The sequence below is a fragment of the Pithys albifrons genome, chromosome 1, assembly GCF_047495875.1.
Source record: "Pithys albifrons albifrons isolate INPA30051 chromosome 1, PitAlb_v1, whole genome shotgun sequence".
In the NCBI taxonomy this organism is placed as follows: Eukaryota; Metazoa; Chordata; class Aves; order Passeriformes; family Thamnophilidae; genus Pithys; species Pithys albifrons.
Genome location: NC_092458.1, coordinates 67,639,654 through 67,660,672, shown reverse-complemented (window position 1 = coordinate 67,660,672; position 21,019 = coordinate 67,639,654). Strand labels below are relative to the sequence as shown.

At 42.3% G+C, this 21,019-nt stretch overlaps 2 protein-coding genes across 3 annotated transcripts in view; one reads left to right on the top strand and one right to left on the bottom strand.

The window, feature by feature from the left end:
• The window catches only part of MTMR6 (myotubularin related protein 6), a 32,181-nt gene extending 31,269 nt beyond the window's left edge, over window positions 1-912 (bottom strand). Inside the window, exon 1 of the mRNA XM_071553724.1 lies at window positions 816-912. Coding sequence (XP_071409825.1) covers window positions 816-839 — 24 coding nt within the window. The 5' untranslated portion in view covers window positions 840-912. The remainder of the gene's footprint in view (window positions 1-815) is intronic.
• Window positions 913-3,512: 2,600 nt separating this feature from the next.
• The window catches only part of NUP58 (nucleoporin 58), a 40,479-nt gene continuing 22,972 nt past the window's right edge, over window positions 3,513-21,019 (top strand). Inside the window, exons 1-11 of one of the 2 annotated variants that reach the window (XM_071553710.1) lie at window positions 3,513-3,831; window positions 7,678-7,817; window positions 9,118-9,153; window positions 10,600-10,752; window positions 11,783-11,917; window positions 14,207-14,317; window positions 17,121-17,145; window positions 17,588-17,653; window positions 18,566-18,740; window positions 20,028-20,107; window positions 20,771-20,889. In XM_071553710.1, coding sequence (XP_071409811.1) covers window positions 3,719-3,831; window positions 7,678-7,817; window positions 9,118-9,153; window positions 10,600-10,752; window positions 11,783-11,917; window positions 14,207-14,317; window positions 17,121-17,145; window positions 17,588-17,653; window positions 18,566-18,740; window positions 20,028-20,107; window positions 20,771-20,889 — 1,153 coding nt within the window. In that variant the 5' untranslated portion in view covers window positions 3,513-3,718. Of the gene's footprint in view, window positions 3,832-7,677; window positions 7,818-9,114; window positions 9,154-10,599; window positions 10,753-11,782; window positions 11,918-14,206; window positions 14,318-17,120; window positions 17,146-17,587; window positions 17,654-18,565; window positions 18,741-20,027; window positions 20,108-20,770; window positions 20,890-21,019 lie in introns of both variants that reach the window. The other variant, XM_071553700.1, reaches the window with a different exon arrangement.

Genomic DNA, 21,019 nt, shown 5'->3' with positions numbered 1-21,019 from the left:
GTGTTTTTATGAATAGCCTAACGCAGTGCATGCTCTGACAGCTGGTGCCCTTAACAACACACACCGGAGTCTTCAAGAAGGAAGAAGACTTTTGGGTTGTTTCACAACGGGTTTGCCTCCAAAGCTGCAGGGAGCCACCACCTCAAGGTAAGTTCTAGCCAGCTGGGGGCTGGTCTCTTCTCCCAGGCACTCAGCAACAGGACAAGGCGGCACGGGCTTAAGCTCTGACAGGGGAAATTTAATTTGCATATCAGAAAAAAATTCTTTCCAGAAAGAGTAATCAGGCATTGGAATGGGCTGCCCAGAGAGGTGGTGGATTCACCATCCCTGGAGGGTTTTAAACTGAGATTGGCCGTGGCACTGAGTGCCATGATCTAGTAAAGGGACTGGAGTTGGACCAAGGGTTGGACTTGATGATCTCGCAGGTCTTTTCCAACCCAATCGATTTTATGATTCGGTGGCTCTATGATCCAGAGCACACAAGCCAAGCGCAGTTCCCCCCAGGTGGCTTCTGCTGTTCCCCAGTCCGCCAAAGAACTCTCCGCTACACCACGGTTTTTACCTTCCCCTCATTACCACCGACACGGGGCCCTCTGGAGCAGCCCCACCGAGCTGCCGCCGGAGCTCCAGCCCTTTCCAGCGGCACGGGCCGCTCCAGAGCCCCTCGCGGGGAGGCAGCGGCCACAAAACGGCCGGAGGGAGGGAGAAGAACAGCAGCGGCCGGGCCGAGCCGGCCCTGCCGCCCCCACATTCACCGCCGCGGTTCCCCTGCCGCCCCGCTCCCGTCTCGTCCCGTCCCGCTGCGGCGGGAGTACCTTGGTGGTGCGGATGTGCTCCATGGCGATGCCCGCCCAACCGCGGCCGCCCCTCGCCCGCCGCGACACGGCCCGGCCGGCACCGCCCCAGACTGACAGCGCTTCCGGGGCCGCGCGGGCGGCACCCAGCGCGCCTGCAGCGGCACCTGGCGGCGGGCGGAGGGAAGGGCTGAGCGGGGCGCATGGAGCGGGGCAAGGGATGGATCAGGGCAGGAATGGATGAGGGCAGAGGATGGATGAGGGCAGGGATGGAGCAGGGCAGGGGATGGATGAGGGCAGAGAATGGATGAGGGCGGGGATGGATCAGGGCAGGGTATGAGTCTGGGCAGGGATGGATCAGGGCAGGGGCTGGATCAGAGCAGGGATGCATCAGGGCAGGGGATGGATGAGGGCAGGGGATGGATCAGCACATTAGTCAAAGTTCCGTCTGATCTGGCAAAGTGCTCAGTGAAGGGTCCCCATAAGAGGACACTGACAGATTGGTTGGACACAAGGGTCTGAGCTTTCCTGGGGCACCAACAGATTAATCAAACATTAAGTGTTTGAAAAAATCTTCCCTTTTCATGTGACAGGCAGGGATCGCTGAGGAATGGGAATGGCCAAGGGTCAGTAGGAATGAAATACGGACCTGTGTTGGGAGACACTGGCAGATGGGGCAGGGATGGTGCCACACTACATCCCACACAGAATGGCTGCAGTGCTGGGAGCCACAGGGATGAGTGCTGGCTGTGAAAACTGGCCTGGTAGCCAGCCCTAAGGAGAGAGTGCCCTGGGCAGTGGGTGTGTGGGAAACAAGAGTCATTCTCTGGCTACCCAAGCTTCTATTTCATTCTGTATGTCTTGTGAATGGGGATATTCCACACAGATAGTTCTTTTTTTTGCAGCATCCCAAAGAGGTGTAGGTGGGAGGTATTTAGTCCAGCCCACTGCTTACACAGGGCCATTTGGAGCCAGTTGTCCAGTACTGTGTCCAGGCAGCTTCTAAATATCATCACTTATTTGGACAGCCTGGTAAATGCTTGGTCATTCTTGCAGTGTTTCCCAATATTAAGATGGAACCTCTTGCATTTCAGTCGGTGCCCACTGCCTCTGATGCTGTCATTGAGCACCACTGGGAAGAGCCTGGCTCAATCCTCTTTGCACATTCCTTTCAGGAATAAATGTGTATTGTTAAATGCCCCTTGAGCCTTCTCTTCTCCAGGCTGCAGATTCCCAGCTCTCTCAGCCCTTCCTCACAGGAAAGGAGCTTCAGTCGCGTAGACACCAGGATACCCCACCTAGACCTGCTGGTGATGCTTTGCTTGTTGGCAGCAGCTGAACCTGAGCCAGCAGTGAGCCCAGGTGGCCAAGAAGGCCAATCATAGAATCACAGAATCGATTGGGTTGGAAAAGACCTCCAGGAACATCAAGTCCAACTCTTGGTCCAACTCCAGTCCATTTACTAGATCATGGCACTCAGTGCCATGGCCAATCTCAGTTTAAAAACCTCCAGGGATGGGGAATCCACCACCTCTCTGGGCAGGCCATTTCAATGCCTAATTACTCTCTCTGGAAAGAATTTTTTTCTGATCTCCAACTTAAATTTCCCCTGGCAGAGCTTGAGCCCGTGCCCCCTTGTCCTGTTGCTGAGTGCCTGGGAGAAGAGACCAACCCCCACCTGGCTAGAACTTCCCTTCAGGTAGTTCTAGACAGTGCTGAGGTCACCTCTGAGCCTCCTCTTCTCCAGGCTAAACAACCCCAGGTCTCTCAGTCTCTCAATAGGGCTTGTGCTACAGTCCTTTCCCCAACCTCGTTGCTCTTCTCTGGACCTTCTCCAGCACCTCAATATCTTTCCTGAACTGAGGGGCCCAGAACTGAACACAATACTCAAGGTGTGGCCTCACCAACGCAGAGTACAGGGGAAGGATCACTGCCCTGGTCCTGTTGGCCACGCTATTTTTGATACAGGACAGGATCCCATTGGCCTTCTTGGCCACCTGGGCACACTGTTGGCTCATGTTGAGCTTCCTGTCAACTAGTACCCCCAGGTCCCTTTCTGCCTGGCTGCTCTCCAGCCACTCTGTGCCCAGCCTGGAGCGCTGCAGGGGGTTGTTGTGGCCAAAGTGCAGGACCCAGCACTTGGCCTTATTGAACTTCATCCCATTGGAATCAGCCTATCTCTCAATGGCATCCTGTCCTGTATCAGCAATAGTGTGGCCAGCAGGACCAGGGCAGTGATTGTCTCCCTGCACTCGGCATTGGTGAGGCAGCACCCCGAGTGCTGTGCTCAGCTCTGGGGCTCTCACAACAAGAAGGACATCGAGGTGCTGGAGCGTGTCCAGAGAAAGGCACCGGAGCTGGGGAAGGGTCTGGAGCACAAGTCTTGTCAGGAGCAGCTAGGAAACTGATGTTGTTTAGTCTGGAGAAAAGGAGGCTCCGAGAAGGATGACTGAAAAAATAGAAGGGAAAAGAAATTGAAAAAGGATTATTAAACATCGGAATGGGCCGCCAAGGGAAGTGGTGAAGAGACCGTCCCCGAAGGTGTTTGGAGGTGTTTAAGGCAGAGCTGTACGCGATACTCCGTGCCACGGTGTCACAGTTGGGATGGTGCCGCTTCGTCCCAGGTTGGACTGGACGCTCCCGAAGCTCTTTCCCGCCCCATCCACCTCCCGGGGGTTCCTGCCGCTTTAAGCGCCGCGGGGCCGTCCCGTGGTGCACTGCGGCGGGTACGCGGAGGGAGCGTGGCCGGGTCAGGCCGCGCGGTCGGTGCTGCCGCCGCTGTCCCCCGGTCCGGAGCGGAGCTGGCGCCGGGCGTGATGCGGCGCTGAGGGACTGCCACCCCCTGACCGAGCCACCCACCCGGCCTCGCCGCTGCCGCCGGCTCCCGGACCTGCTTTCCCGCTGTTCCCGCCCCCGCTGCCGCCATGTCTGCAGCCTTCTCCTTCGGCGCGGGCACCCTGGGCTCCGCCACGGCCGCCGGGGCCGCAGCAGGAGGAGGAACAGGCGGGGGCTTTTCCTTCGGAGCCGCCGCGCCGAGGTAACGCGGCAGCGACGCGGCTCTGGGCTCGGCCCTGGCCCGCGGCCCGGGTGGGCCCGGCCTGGGCCCGTGCGTGTGTGGGGGCCCGGGTCGGTGCCGGCGGCAGGGCCCGGGTCGGTGCCGGCGGCAGGACCCGGGTCGGTGCCCGGGGCCCTGGGGCTGCCCCGGTCTTCCCCGCCTCGTCTGCTTCCCAGCGTGCGCCTTCACCAGAGTGTGGAGAGCGATCTGTTCATCAGGTCGTAACAAAGGGAGCTGCTCTTCTCATCTGGCTTTGATTTGGCTTTGGGTGCCTCCCTTCGCGGCTTTCCCTGCCGCTCTCAGCGCAGGATGTGCATCAGATGCGTGTCCAGGTTTTTCTCGGCAGTCAGGGCTGAGCTTGTGTGTGCGGCGGGAAGCTCACTGGTGCCAAACCCCTCATGGTCAATACTGAAAAGTGAAATTCCGTATATGTTTTCGAAGTTAGATTCCACTTCGTGCTTTCTGATACAAACCATGCATGTAGTGTATAGTATCTCGGAGTAAAGGGAGCACTTTGATGTGCCTCTGCTCTGGCATACAGCAGGCTCTGTACTAACAGCGTCATGATTTATTTTTCTCAGAGCAACAGGTAGAATCATAGAATCGATTGAGTTGGAAAAGACCTTCGAGATCATCAAGTCCAACCCTTGGTCCAACTCCAGTCCATTTACCAGATCATGGCACTCAGTGCCACGTCCAATCTCAGTTTAAAAACCTCCAGGGATGGTGAATCCACCACCTCTCTGGGCAGCCCATTCCAATGCCTGATTACTCTCTCTGGAAGGAATTTTTTTCTTATATCCAACTTCAATTTCCCCTGTCAGAGCTTGAGCCCGTGCCCCCTTGTCTTTCTTTTTTCTGCTTTTCCCCTCTTTTTCTATTTCTTTAAACACAACTGTACTAGCAGAGACTGTTTATTGTGACTATCTCGCTGTTGTACCTCAGTTGAAGATGACAGGGCTATGCTTCATGGTCTTTCCCAAATGTGACCAGGCAGAATTGATCATTGCAGCATAAACTAAATGGGTAGGGTGGGCTACTCAAGGGAACTTCACCTGAAGCAAATATATTTGGAAACACCTGTCAGAAATGTCAGGAATTAGCATTGTGAGGGAAAGGGAACAGACCATCAGCATTTGAAAGAGATCCATTTAATCCGTGGATTAAACAGTAGTATTGGGGTTTGGAAACCCATATGAAGGGGAGCAAGTTTGCTGAGTTGCCCGTGATACTGTAAATTTTGTGTTCATGACAGATTGGTGACTTTCTTGTGTTACCTGTGCTTGATTTTGTTGGGCGGGTTTGTTTGGGTTTTTGGTTTGGTTTTTTTTAAATTTATATTTGTTTATTTTAACTCCCACAGTAAAGATTATATGGACTTGGTAAAGATTTTAAGTTTCTTTTGCTTCATGCTTTTTTAACATGTGTTTCCTGTGATTAAAATGAGCAAGTTAAAATATTTATTCAAAAGCATTCTTCTAAATGTACTGAAACAAGGCAAACTCTTTTGTCTTGTTGATCTGCACTTACTGAAAACTACCTATTGATCATAATTATCTATTTGGTAGTTTTTGTTTTTTTCCTATCTGGCTTCTTTATCTGTTAAAAAAATTTGATAGCTGCTAATTAAGCAGTGTGGTACTCCATATTTTTATTAATTAATTTATTCTTACAAGCAGGGCCAGTCTGCAGGGCTGTCGGTCAAGAAGTATGACAGAGGAAAAGACCTTGACTGCTTTTTGAACATCCCTGTGAGATGGTTTGCTTGAGGTTGTGTTTGAGACTATATGAAGAAGCTGTTCTTCTGAGTTGGGTCTAAGATGGTATTGCCAGGTGTTGGGAGAAAAGGGGACTTACTGTCTACTCTAACCTTAAATGTTACTGATCAGTGTGACCCATCCAAGACTATATCCTGGTGGCCCAAAGCCTCTGTGAACACACCAGCCCCTCTGATGGCTGCATTGCACAAACAGCCATTCAAGTACTTATGCTCTTTCTTAATCTATCATATGTTTTAGCCAGGTGCAAAGCTTTGTTTTGGTTCTAAAGTTGGAGTTAAAACCTGATTTAAGTGACTCAAGCTCCTCTTCTGTCCATCTGTGGGGAGCAGATAGTCCTTCTGGCCAGTGCTTTCTCCTGCTGAAGAGAATTGCTTTGTTCCTACATTTTGGATTCTTTCTATTGTAAAAATAATCCAAACAAAATGCCACTGTTTTATTTGAGTTGGTTCTCTCTGGGCCTTTTTTTTGTCCTACAAGTGCAGAATTGCATAGTTTGTACCATAGCTTTGTTCTGCTGGAATACTAAACCAAGATTTTTCACAGAAGAATCTTCTCTACTGGAAAAAGATGAGAAACATAAACTCTTGGCTAGGGAGAGAAGCACAATGTTGTATATTTAAGTTTACAAGCAGTTATGTTAGCATACTGTAGTATGGTATGTTGGACTTTTGGGAGTAAAGAAAGCTGAAATGCTTTGGATCCTGTGGAACAGTCAGTGGGTCTGTCTCTTTCTAAATTTCTTGTCCCAAATTACTTCTTCAAGAATAATTCACACTTAGGTTTTGAACTTGGAACCAACTTTTGCTGGGCTTACCATGATTGATTTTGTAGATAGTTTGAAAAGTTCTAATGCAAAAGGTAATTATAGCCCTTTTTTTAAGGATTTACTTTTATGTTTAGCTTGGCCTTCATACAAAAGGAGAGAGAAGGTAAGGGAACAGTGAGAGAATACTGAACATTTGAACCATAAAACGCTTCTTGACAACTGTTACCTTGAAGTCTAAATTCTAAGTGCTACTGTTACACATTTGCAAAATGTGTTTAAGATAGAGAAAACTTGCCTTGTTTCTAAAAAGACTGACAAGTGGGAGCACGAAGTTACTACAAATAAATTATTCACCCGATCTTTTCTCAATTAAGAACAAAATGTTTAAAACATTGACTCATCTGGCTGCGGTTGGCAATAGTCTCATGGTTTTTTACAATAACAGTGTAACTATCCTAAACATAAAGCTTGTTCTCTATTTGGCATGAAATCTCTAAAATGTATAGTTCCTCAAAAGAAATAAAAAAAGCTTAATTTTCCTAGTGATAATTGATTTCTGATTCTCTCTGTCCTTTCTCTTCCTTTTCACGTGTGCAAATAGCTCTGGAACCTATTTCTGTAACTTTCTGACAAGTAGACAGAAAAGAAAGTATGGTGGCATGGGTCCTCTGTGTTTGGCACCTGTGTAAAAAGACAGTGTTTTGGTTAGAAAATTAATTCATGCTGTAGTGTATTTTGGTGATAAGGCAAAGTTGTGCTATTGCCTGTGAATGGTTCTCTGATGCTGCTTGTCACTTAAAGAGTGACAGAAAGCCACACTAGTTGAGATTTCTGGTCAGAGGTAACTAACTCGACTCGTAACCTGCTTTGGAAGGATCTCCTTGCAGATTTGTTGTCATCTTTGTGCTTCCTCTGGCATTTGTCCTCACATTTGAATAGAATGAGGAGAGTAATCAGGCAGAACTAATAAGATGATCTAATTGATGAGGTGAGTTGAGAAGAGTTCAAATTTCCCACTGGTCTAGCAAGATGTGTCAGTTTATCAGGAGTCGAGCAGATGCTGGAGTTTGTGTTAGGGAAGCAACGAGAGTTAGAGCTGTGGAAGGAAAATGGGCTTCCGCTTTCTGTTCAGTGGCAGCGAACTTGGACTCTCTTGCCCAGCTGGGTTGTTGTGGGTTGGGAAAGTGAATGATGGCACTTCAAAAGAATTGTAATAAAGGGTGGTGGTGGACTTTTTCATTTTGAAATATAATGATTGCTAATAGTCTTATTTTGTAATAGTTCGACAGGAGGACTTAATTTTGGAACTCTGGGCTCTTCAACTGCTACAGCAACTACATCGGCTCCTTCAGTGGGCTTTGGGAGTGGACTTTTTGGATCAAAACCAACTACTGGCTTTACACTAGGAAGCACCAGTACAGGTAGAAAAGAATTCTTGTTCAGCAGAAATTTGATTTAGCAGTAAAAATAAATTATATGTACACGAAAACTGGGTCATTGTAATGTGTTCATGTTTTACAGTAGTTGTGTAGCTCAGAATGGTACTTACATAGTTTTATAAAACTGCTTCATTGAGCAGTTTAAGAGATCTTTCATTCCTTGTGAATTGTGCAGTACCCATGCTATAGAAACACAGTTATCAGAAACCTGCCTGTGCTATGTGTATATTGTTCCATATTTTGAATTCTGATGTTTTTTAGAAATCTGTCTTCATCCAGAATGCTCAAAATTATGATTTAAGAATGAGTGATGTTTTGAACTAGAAGGTATTTTAAAACATTGTGAGATTGTTAGCATTCGTAATGCAGTATATGTAATTCTATGTTAGTAAACCTTTCTGGGTTTGTTGGTGGGGGTTTAGTGTTGGCAATACATATGAAGAAATTGAATACTATTTTCTTAGGTCTCTTAATTCAGCCTGTAAACAGACAGCTTCTTAGAGGAGTAATGAAGTACCTAAGAACAGAACTTTTCTGACTGGAGCCATTTTTTTTCAGTCATCAGGCAATGAATTTCACTTTGGCTCCAATATTGCTGGACAAATGGTCTCTCTTCTTGTATGCTGATATGAGTAGATAGGGAAAGTTCTGAGAATCAATCTACTAGAAATAAATTCAACAGTCAGCTGAAAGCTTGTATTGCTCTGGTTGGGTACATTTGGCTAATTTTCTTTTAGCTCTCAGTGATTCTTTTGATCATCTAATCAGATGGTTTTTAAAATATGAAATGGCATAACACTGTGTTGAGAGTAATCTCTTTAAATTACCACGGGGACGAAGACCCTAAACCGAGACACAGGATTTTACAAGGACTTTGGACTCTATAATCCTCTTCATTATAGTGTAAATCTGCTTATTTTACATACTGGTGTTATGTACTACCATATGGCTGAAAAAAGTACTTTATGGAATTATTAGTTTCCTTTTTTTTACCTTCATTTGTTTGAAGTTTCATACTGTTCACTATTCTGCTGTGTAAAAATCAGCTTCACTGTTACGAGTTTATGAAGAAAGATCACGGTTTTTGAAGTCAGTTACGCTTTGACCATTTTCTGTGTTAATGTTTCATTTTCAACTCACTACAGAAAAAAACTTGTGTAATAGTTGTCTCATAATGTTGCATTATTTCAGTGTTTTGTTTCATGTTTTTTGTTGTCATAACTTCTCTGTGGTCTTCAATTACTGGTCTTACTCTGTTTATTTGTTCTCATTCTTAAAGCAGGAACAGCAACAACTATTGCTACAGGACTGACACTAGGTAAGGACCTAATTTGGACTTTAATATTATACAGAGCAAGAAAAAAACCCCAAGAGACAGATCTCCCTTGTAATGAAGAAAGTTACCATATGTGAGCTTTCCCCGTTACTAATTACAGGCTGCTTTGGAGCTCAAAAGTTAAGGCTGCAAACCGGAGTGGGGCCCTTCACTTCTAGGCATTGTTACTTGGTAAAGGATTATTCAATTCCTGCACAACAGTGACAAGTTAAACTTTGTATTTATGTTCCCTTAATGAGTTTCAGCCTTCAGCAGAGGGGAGATAAGATGTATTATCAAAGAATCATTGATACAGAATTTCTTGCTCTAAGGAACGCCATGTGAGCAGGTCTGATTGGTAATTAGCTCTCATAGAAATAAAAAGAGAGTTGAACTGGAATGGACTATGGGGATATTTTTGGTTGCTTTGATGCAGTTGGGGTGACTTTTTCAGCTGTCATTAAAAATACAGGAATATGTGGTTCTTGGGTTGGTTTTGTTTTTTTTTTTCTTTTTAAAAACATCAGCAGCTGAGGTCTGAGGAGTGACTGAGTTTGAGTATCACAAATGTTAGAGGTGAGAGTGGTGCTACAGGACACAACTCAGTCAAAGAACTTAGGAAGCCATACTGGCAATAAATAGGGAAAAATAGTGTTGAATAAAGAAGCAAATTAAATAGGCAGGAGAAGGGAGGAGCAGCTCCTAACCCAGAAGAGGCTGTGTGGTGCATAATCATACACAGAAGCCAGTACTGTGCAGATGACCATTAATTGTTTTCAATAACTGAATGAAATGATGTAATCCAAACCACTCAGCAGTTACTGAGAATACAAAGTATGTGTTTGCTATTATGGTTTGTGTATGTGCACACTCCTCTTTTACTTTGGAATATGGATTCTAGCGTGTGAAATGTGTTCTTACTGTGGAAACAGCAGAAAGTGGGAGCTTTTATTTCTTTTACTTCAGAAGAGTTCAAAAGCAAAGTTTGAGTGAGTAGCATCTCAACATATTTTTCTTTGTTACAAATTGAAAGGATATGGGCATTCTTGTTGGTGTGCACATCCAATTGAGAATTTTTAGTCTGTATTTTAAGCAGTATTGTTCATAGTTCCAATTAGCAATATTTGCATCATCTGCTAGGTGCTCTTGGTGGAAGTTTGGGTTTTTTTGTTACAGTTTTTTAGATTGCCACTGGATATAATTGCCAGTCCATGATTAAAGCCTATTGGATCCCTAGGAACTCTGGAGCAAAAACGCCTGTGCAATTGATGGAAACCTCTGAAATTTATTTGAAAGTGCTGTGGGGATATTTTACTTGATGCAAGTGATCTTACATGTCATGGTGCTTATGATGATTAAATGGGAAGAATGCAGAAGAGATGGTGAATTTAGCATTCATTCTCAAACAGAATGTTCAGAGAGTGATAACTGGGTTTGGGTTTCTTTTAGGCACACCTGCCACCACATCAGCAGCTACCACGGGCTTTAGTTTAGGTTTCAACAAACCCGCAGGTTCAGCCACGCCCTTTGCTTTGCCTGTTACTACTACCTCAGCGAGTGGCCTGTCATTATCCTCTGCTCTCACGTCAACTCCTGCAGCAGGTAGGAAAACGTTTAGGAGCTTAAGGGGGGTTGCTTGTTTTTTTATCAGTAAATCTCTATTGTGAAACAGTTCTATGTTCTGTTTTCCTATTTGCATCATTTAATGGTACTTTAATAAAAAGGTTCATTGGACTTCCTGAGTTCTAAATTTGGGTACTCTAGTACAGATAGAATTACAGCCAGTATACCTGGTGATGTAGGCAGTAGATAATCTAAGTCATTAGAAGTGTAGCAAGAGCTGATTCATCATTTAAAATTGTTTTTCTTATTGCTAACCCCACTGAAGGTTGAAAGCTTCCTACTTTCACAGCTGCAAAGTTTGGGAAATGTCTGCCTATTGCAGATGCTCTGAAATGGTTAACTAGTAGCAGAAATACAGTTTTTCCAAATTACTTTTCATAGTTACATACACCTGTCATCATATTTAACTCAGCTGAACTGCACTGAACTGAAAAATTATCATAATTTAGACTGAGGTTCATTTTCCTTAGCCTTAAGAGGCTGCATTTGAGCTCAGCTATCTGTGCCCTCTGTGCTCTGTCCCTTTATGCCTGTGGTCTTTCTCTACTCAATTCTTCCCTGTCCTACCTAAAGGTGGAATGCTTAATTCCAGAAGACAGCTCAAACTACCACAAAAATGTTCTTGTATCATGTGTTGTGTGTAAATATTTTAATGCTAAACATAAAAGTTTAAAATTTTAGTCTAAAAATGAGTAGCATTTATTAGTTCCATTATACCATAAAATAACTCTGTGCCAGGTTCTAGATACTCTGGTGTTCTGGGGGACTGCCACAATTTTTATAGTTACAGGTTAAGTATGGACTAATCAGGGTTACGAGGTTGTAGAACAAAATAACATATAATTCAAAAATCTATGGCTGTGTTTGAAAAATTTGAAGGAAATAAAAATGCTTGAGTTTATTATCCAATTATGGTAAAGATGCTGTTCAGAACCTTCAGTTATTTCAGGTTGTCTATGGATATATTTGAATGCAGTGTCTGAATGCAGCTGATTTCCTTTCTCTGCAGGAAATTCTGGCTTTACATTAAATTTGGGTGGCACAACTGCTCCGACTACAACTGCTTCCACAGGCCTTTCCTTAGGAGGAGCCTTAGCGGGTTTAGGAGGTTCACTCTTCCAGAATACAAGCACAGCAGCAACAGGTAAAAGTAATTTTAGTTCCGTCCTTCTTCTTTTTCTAAACATTGAATTTAATGTGTGTTTGTATAAATTCATAATGTAAATTTATACAAAGACTTAACCATGTGGAGTTGTAATTCTTAACAGTGCTACAGTTAAGAGCAGTGTTTCTACCCATGGACAATAAAAATGAAATCTGAAATAATTGGCTCCTTTCTTATTCTTTAATTAATTTGTACTTAATACTTTTTAAAAAATGAAAATGCAAGGAAGTCTTTGTTATTGCCATAAGTGACTCATGGAAGTTGATTGTGTATGGGAGAAGGCAATGATATGTAAGTATCTATTACTGTGGAGAAGTTGAAAGCTCCGTCTTTTGGTGGGTTTTGGTCTGAATAAAATCTTTCACTGTTAGTATTGTCATTTCATGGCTTCCTGTCGTTTGCACCTCTGGGGCAAAAATTTGTGCTTTGTTGTAATCTTGGTAACACTGCTCTTAAATGAAACAGAAAGATACTTATGCTATCATAGAATGGTTTGGTTTGGATGGGACCTTAATGATCATGTAGCTCCAACTCCCCTGCCATGGGCTGGAATGCCAGCCACTGGACCTGGTTGCTCAGGGCCCCCTCCAGCTGGACTTGAACACTTGTGTGAATGGAGCATCCACAACTTCTCTGGGCAACCTGTGCCAGTGCCTCACCACCCTCACAGTAAAAGATTTCTTCCTCATACCTAATCTAAACCTGCTCTTTCAGTTTGGAGCCATTCCCATTTGTCCTGTCACTGTTTGCCAATGTAAAAAAGTTGTTCTCCGCCTTTTTTTATAAGCCCCCTTTAAGTACTGGAAGGCCACAGTGAGGCCTTCCTGGAGCTGCCTTATCTCCAAGCTGAACAACCCCAGCTCTCTCAGCCTGTCTTCATAGGAAAGGTGCTCTAGCTTTCTGAGCATCTTTCTGGCCCTCTGGGCTTCATCCAGCAAGTCCATGTCTTTCTTGTGCTGAGGCGCCCAGAGCTGGATGCAGCATTCTGGGTGCGGATCTCATGAGGACACAGTGGAGGGGCAGAATCACCTCCTTCAACCTGATGGCCACTCTGCTTTTCATTCAGCTCCTGGATATGATTGGCTTTCTGTGTTGCAGGTGCACACTTTTGCTTCATGTCCAACTTTTCATCCGCAAGAATTCCCAAGTCCTCCTCTGCACCTCTGCTCTCAATGAGTTCTCCCAGTCCGTAGTGCAGTCTGGGATTTCTCCCAACCCAGATGCAGCACCTTGCACTTCGTGAGGTTCTCATGGGCCCACTTCTCAAGCTTGTCCAGCTCCCTGTTGATGGCATCCCTTTCTGCTGTTATGTCAGCTGTACTGCTCAGCTTCAAGTCCTCTGCAAACTTGCTGAGAGTGCACTTGCTCCCACTGCCTGTGTCACTAATGAAGGAATTGGAGAGCACCTGCCTCAAGACAAAGCCCTGAGGGACACCACTCATCATGGCCTCTACTTGGACATAGAGCCATTGACCAGACTTCTGGCTGCATCCATCCAGCCAATTCCTTATCGACCAAATAGTCCACCCTTCAAATCCATGTCTCCAATTAGGAGATAAGGGTGTTGTGTGGGACCACGTCAAAGGCCTCATAGAAGTCTAGATAGATGACAACAGTCAGTCTTCCCTTGTCAATGGTTGTAGTTGCCCCTTTGTGGAAGGCCCCTAGATTGGTCAGGCATAATTTGCCTTAGTGAAGCCATGCTGTCTGTCTCAAATTGCCTCCTTGTCTTGCATGTGCCTTAATGTTGTTTCCACGACGGTCTGCTCCATGACTTTTCCAGGCACAGAGGTGAGGCTCAGTGGTTTGTAGTTCCCTGAGTCTTCTTTCACCTTTTTAAGAATAGGAGCAATGTTTCCCTTTTTCCAGTCACTGAGGGCTTCACCTGACCACCATGGCTTTTCACTGTGGACATGATGGAGAGTGTCCTGACAACGTCATCAGCGAGTTCCCTCAGGACCCTGGGATGCATATTATGATAGACTTATGGCTATTCAGCTTCATCAATTGGACTCCAACCTGCTCGTTGCCTGTTAGTGATCTAATTAGCCACCAAATAATGTGAAGAATTTGCATAAAACACTTGTATGCTGTTGTATGAAACTTTGTGCAGTCTGTTTTCTTCTCTGCTTATTATGCGTATTTTTTAATCCAAATGTAGTAAAATGGACAGTGAAACTGTAAGCAAGTTTATATATGCTTTTAGTTTAAAGTAAATTTTAATTATGAACACTTGAACTGCAAAAATGCTGTTTGGATTTCTTGTAGGACTTGGGCAGAATGCATTGGGTTTGACTCTGGGGACAACTGCGGCTCCTTCAACTACTGCCAGTGAAGGTCTTGGGGGCATTGATTTTAGTAGTTCTTCAGACAAAAAGAGTAAGTTTGGTTTAAAACATTCTTTTTTTCTTAATTGAGAGAGTTATCAGAACACTGCAACAAAGACACCATTCCAATGTGTTAGGAGTGGGGAATTGAAGCTCTCGGCTCTAACTCCCTCTCCTTTACAAGGCATTTCAGTTATTTTCATTCTTAGATGTTGCGCTTGTACAGAAGAACAAGATCTTGTTTGCAAATTCAGTACAATGTAAATTAATTTATTTAGGTAAAAATAAGTAAGTAATATCATGCTTGAGAATGAGGATCTAAAGCCTTTGGCTTTGGGGGAGTGAGGACTTATAGGGCTGCTTGCTGAGATGCTATCACAAGTTTCTATAGAGCTCTATGTCAAATTGTCACTAGAGGGGGAAGCAGAGCTGTATTTATATAGTGCTTTGCAAGGATGAGAAGTACAGCTTTGAAAACATTCTCCAGCTGTAAAAGATCTTAGACTTAGTTTCTTCTTTTAAAAGCCTGCACAAATAAAGTGTACTAGTTTTACATGTTATTCTTAAAAGATGTGTTTCCTGTGGTGTGTAGTTCTATCTGCTACATTCTATGAGGTTGTTAAAACCAGTTACAAAAACTTTACTTCTATGGTAACTTCAGAGCACTTAAGTAAGGGAATAATGAGCATTGATATAGGGACACAATAATTTGTCTTGCTTTTATACTTCCAGAGTAAACTTAACTAAAGCTGATTGTAGAACATGCATTTTCTCTGGTGAATCAGTGCTGTTAATTTAATTACTTGATTTCATTCAGGAGTGAAATTTGGAATTGGGTATGCCAATAGCTAAAAGAGAAGAAAATACAGAAACTATATAAAACCATCTTTACAGAATAATGTAAGTTGTGGAGAGAGAGTTCTTAGTTGTAGAAGAGAGGGCATATCGACTGTCCCAACTGAATTGGTCTGCATGATGTTGTTTGTTGTGGGAGTTTATTATGGAACTGAGAGTGATGAAAAGCTTTGACTCCTATGTACTCATGGGATTTCCATTACCATAATATTAGGATATCACAGCACTTCCATAACGTACAAGTGTCATTAAATGAGGACCAGAGTACAGACTTAAAATCTGCTTTGGTAGTAGTGTTGTTTTGTTCAGCTCTTATGGTAGAAACTTTAATGATTATGTGAATTCCTCTTTATGTTGAAGAGGCAAATTGTATGAGTTGGACTGTCACTGTAAGGGTAAGCAGAGATCCCTTAGCTAAGCAGTGGTAAATGTCAAAGATTGCTGAGTTTTTTGTGGTTTTGTTTTATTTCAGGAGTGTTTCTCATAATGGCTAGTGCTGGCTTAAGCAGCCCTGACAAATATCCCTACTTATGTGCTGCTGTTTAATTCTGTCAGTACAGTTGTTTGTGCTACAATATGAGAAACTGCTGGTTTGAGAGTGGTAGTTCTATGATTTTCAGGCTTTTATTTCTTTTTTCCTCATGAAGAAAATGAAGAAGGAGAAAAAGTGTCCTAGGAATTCCAGGACAGATAGGGACCAGCATCTATATTCTGTCCTGTGGAACTGGTTATAAAAGCTTTTGCTTCTGAAGACTATCTAGTATTTCTTCAAAATATGGATGAAGGAAAAAAAAGCTGTTCTAATTTTTCATATTGTATTGCTAAAAAGAATGTAAAAAATGTAAAATCTGAAACACTTGGCTAGAAAGTAGCAAAATCTGATTTCAAATCTGCATATTTTACTTTGTAAGTATTATTCTGATGTATGGTCAAAAAAAAAAGTGGCTGGAGAGAGAAAGTGAAGTATACTTAGTTTTTTGCCTAATTTTTAAGTTATCAGCAGAGAAAGAAGTCCTAAATTCTGGTGCTTATCTCTATTTTTTCCTCCCAGTTTTCTGTGCATTTTTTTTCCCTTAGCAGAAGGCACAGGGAATGGTTATGAGTGCAGCTCTCTAATGTACTGGGTGACAGTCTGCAGATAATTTATGTAGATGTGGCTTCTAAAAGCAGCAGCTACTCCTGGCAGGAACACCTGACCTGTGCAACTTAAAAACTTAGTTTGTGGTACAAGTATTAGCTGCATATCTACTTTGTGTCTTGGTGGCACTGAGAGGGAATGCAGGATGTGAACTGGATCCAGCTGAAGATGATGGAGCCAGTTTCTTGGGCTTTCTGAATGAGTGCTCCTCTTAGGAGAGTGCTGTGGTGTGGCTTGTAATTGCTGCCCCTGGCCATAACTGGAAATAGTTATGATCTGGGTCATGCGTGATACTGTTTTCAGCTTTGCTCTGTCACTCAGAGGCATTTGGCATCAATCCACAGATGTGTAGTTTGGAATGTGCAGGTGGTAGGTAAGCAGTAACATCTTCAGTTCTGTAAAACTTCAGTACTGGATTTAATGCAATAACAGAATTCTTAAGCAAGTCCAGCAGGCAAACGTTCGTTACATTTGTATTTGAGAGAAAGCTGCCATTTCTGAATTTAAACACTTGAATATTTTGTGAGTGCGGGTCTAAGTGAGTTGTGGTTGCATAAGCCGGAACAGATTTCTTATGCAACTGGAGTTGTTTATACATTTATAGTGACTTACATAGTGCCACAAGATGTTTTGCATTACTCCATGTACCAAGCAATTATCACCTCAACTGTTGAAGCATTGCTCGTGAAAAGATTTATCTGTGAAGAGGGTGTAAATTAAAACCTTCATTCTTTTATGGCTAGTCTAGTCTATTCTGCTTATAAAGAGAAATGAAGCAAATTGTAGTCATTAGTTCTTCCATAAAGTTATTTTTGTTTGTTCTTCAGAGCTTTATTTCTGATGTACAGTTTTTATTTTCTAGGTGACAAAACGGGAACAAGACCAGAGTAAGTGTCACATTTTCTTTGCATTCTGTGTCTGATTAGAAAACAGCTAAACAAATACTTTAGCTTTTCTACTGATTCGATATTGAAAAAAGAGTAGATGTACATAACCAACATCTACAATACGAGCAATTAGTGATATTGGTTCATCACTTTAAACATGACAATTTTTCCTTTAAATGCAATACCTACAGCTTATCTGGCATCTGCTATAGATTGATCATCTGATCTGAAAAATGGTTCCTTCAAATGTGTATAATGCTTACACCACAGGCTTGGACCCTGGCATAGTATGTGTGTGCATTAAAGTAATTTCTTAACTGCAACAGTCATGCAAGGAGTGCCTAACAAATCACTCACTTGAATGTTTTAGTGATGTTTAGTAGTTTTGCAAAATTGTTTGGCAGTATTAAAGCACCATCTATGCTTTCATTGTCTCATGTAGAGATAGCAAAGCACTGAAGGATGAAAATCTACCTCCAGTAATCTGTCAAGATGTAGAAAATCTACAGTAAGTAGTGGTTTCTGTTTATGGTAATGGATTACTAAAGTACTGTATGCTGTTGATGCTCTGTGACAGGGACACCCTACTGCAGGCTGTGTGGAGGACACCTTGTTAGCCCTAGGCCTTTAGGCAGCTCAGCCTTGGGAGCAGAGTAGATGAATAGTTCTAGTAGCTGAAGTCTTAGTCTTTTTTTTATTATTTTGTTTTCCAGTCTTGCTTTTTCATGTATTTATGCAAATGGGCCTGCCCAGCAATGTACTCTTAGAATCTCAACCATCTCTCCCTGGGAGTATTACACCTGTTGCACATGCACAGTTAGTGTTGAACCTTATGTCCATATTGCGCATCTGTTGTGGATCGCATATGGAATAGAGAACTGCAAGAGAGCCTCTCCTTGGGCAGGAAGGAAATGGGTTATAGTCTTGGCTGCATGCCAGTGTATTTGAGTTCAAAGTAGTAATTGCTTTTATGTAGATGCTACGTATTGCTGTATATCTATAAAACATAAAATATATCTGAGTTTGTCAGGGTACAGCATAACATGTTTAAACACTTGCTATTTGAAGTTGAGGGGTTTGGAGAGGGGATTTGGTTTTGGTTTCATTTTGGTTTTTTACAGTATTGGGATGCTAGGAGTTAAGATACTATTATGCTATACAGTAATTTTACTGTTCAGTACCCTGAGATTAGCTCAGTTGGTTAAAACTTGATTGTAATAATTCCAAGGTCATGGGTTCAATCCCCTGTGTGGGCCATTGACTTAAGAGTTGGACTCTATGATCTTTGTGGGTCCTTCCAACTCAGAATAGTCTGTGATTCTGTTTTGGAAAAAATAATTTAATAGCTATGTAAATAATGTGACCAAGAGGTAAACACTTGTTTGTTTCTTCCTCACTCCTGTCTTTTTACCTTCCCCAGGAAATTTGTGAAAGAACAAAAACAAGTTCAGGAAGAAATTAGTAGAATGTCCTCTAAAGCGATGCTTAAAGTACAAGAAGACATTAAAGCTTTGAAACAGCTTCTGTCTGTAGTTGCCAGTGGATTACAGAGAAACACTCTTAATATTGACAAGCTGAAAGTTGAAACTGCACAGGTATAATTGAATATAAATTTTTTAATGTAAAATTTGTATGTTGATTGTTTCACATAACTTTCTTTATCAGTAAAGTTAACACATGCATCCAAACTAAAAGAGTTGTAAACAAAATGAAAAATTGAGTCACTTCTGATCTATTTGAAGTTACTGACGTCACAGATTTCAGTCTCCCCCAGTATCTTCAGGTAAGTACAACAGCCATAAAATTACTTTTATTTAGGAAATCATTTCTATATAGCAAAGGCAACAGAAGGGAATCTGTGCCCACTTTAGTTCAATTTCAGTAATATATTCAGCTGCTGGTGAAGACACATTTGTAACAGTGCTGGACTCTGGAGCAGTAGAAATCCAAGCATGTGTTCTTCTGATGACCTGGAAAAAAACCCCCAAGCAATCAAAAAACACCCAATAATATTTCAGAGACCAAAGTATCTTAAGTAGCACTAGTATTCATTTAGCTTGAGTCACAGCTCTCTCCGCAAGACTGTGTGAGCTGTGCAGACAGTTTGAGCTTGAGTTTTGATGCAAATACTTTTCAAGTGATGTCCTGTACCACTTTTTATTTCATCTAGCATGTCAAGTATTGCTATGTAAGTAAGTAGTGTTTTAGTCTAAAGTAAAAATTTTGATGGTTTCTTAATGTATTTTGTTCTCTAGTTGTGCCTTGCCAACAGTTTTCTGTGAAAACAACTTCTTAGTGATATTCTCATATTTCTGTACATGATGCAGTTGAGTATAATCACAGGCACTGAGAAATTCTTGATTGTAGAGTTATTGGAAAGTATTAAACAGAAGTGTATGCTGTAATTACCATGCATAACATGATCATTTCCATAGAGAGGCATTTTTCTAAACTAGTTAATATTTTTTTAAAAAGACAATCCTTTTTGTTGTGTTTCTTCTCCTTTAGGTGTGTTACTTCCCTGCACTTGAGTTTTGCTTTTTTCCCCCCCTCTAGTCCTCAGTAATTGTAACAATATTTCTGAAGTACGATAGAAAGATCTCTTTGACAGCTTAGTGCAATATTTTCTCAACTTCTGAGTGCTTAATGTGCTTTCAGTGTGTGCTGTCTTTTGTTCCTTCCCTGAACTGTTAGTATTTGCAGTTCCCCAACTTCCTGACAGTCTGTTCTTTGAAGAAATTCTCGTCAGATTCTATCACGGTCTTAATGTAAATATGTGAAGAAAATATTTTCTGTGAATGAATAGTAGAGTCCTAGCTATTTTTCTTTTTGAACACTTCATAAAGAACCTTATATTTTATTAATTTTCTATGTTTATTTAGGAGCTAAAGAATGCAGAAATAGCACTACGAACACAGAAAACTCCTCCTGGTCTTCAACATGAAAATACAGCCCCAGCAGAGTGAGTTGCTGCTATTCATAAAACAGAGTCAATAATACAACTTGGAGAACAGAAAAATCAAGGAGACCTTATTGCAGCCTTTCAGTACTTAAAAGTAGCTTGAAGAAAAGATGGGGACAGACTTTTTAGTAGGGCCTCGTAAGACAGGACAAAGGGTAATCGTTTTAAGTTGAAAAGGATAGATTCAGACTAGATATAAGGGAGAAATTTTTTTGCAGTGAGGGTGGTGAAACACTGGAAAAAGTTGCCCAGAGGGATGTTGGATGCCCCGTCCCTGTAAACGTTGAAGGTCAGGTTGGTCGGGGCTCTGAGCAACCTGATCTCATTGAAGATGCCCTTGCAGGGGATTTGGAAGGGACCTTCCAAGGTCATCTAGTCTGCTCCAACCCTTTTATGATCCTGTGAACTTCATAGTACAATTTTTTTCTGCTTCTTGTAGCATTTGTATGGAGTGTTTCATAGAGTCAATGTTTTATATCTGTTTCTTTGTCTTAGACATGAGAAATAGTCTTTACTCTCAGTCCAGTAGTAAAATGATGTCAAGAATGTCATAGAACATAACTGTGTGATTAATTGAATGAAAAGTGGCAGCTAATATAGATAAAAGATTACTGGCAAACTAATGAAGTATAATTATAAAATTTCTTTGCTTTACTCATCTAGCTACTTCAGAATCTTGGTTGAACAGTTTGAAGTACAGCTGCAGCAGTACAGGCAACAAATAGAAGAACTGGAAAATCATCTTGCTACTCAAGCAAATAATTCACACATAACGCCACAAGGTAAATGTTTCAGTTTTAATTTTTCATGCATGAAGAATTGAGCAAGCTTATAAGATCAATTTAGTAATTAATCTCTGTCCTCTCTTGTTATCATTGATTTTTCTCATTTAATGTACATAATTTAGTGTTC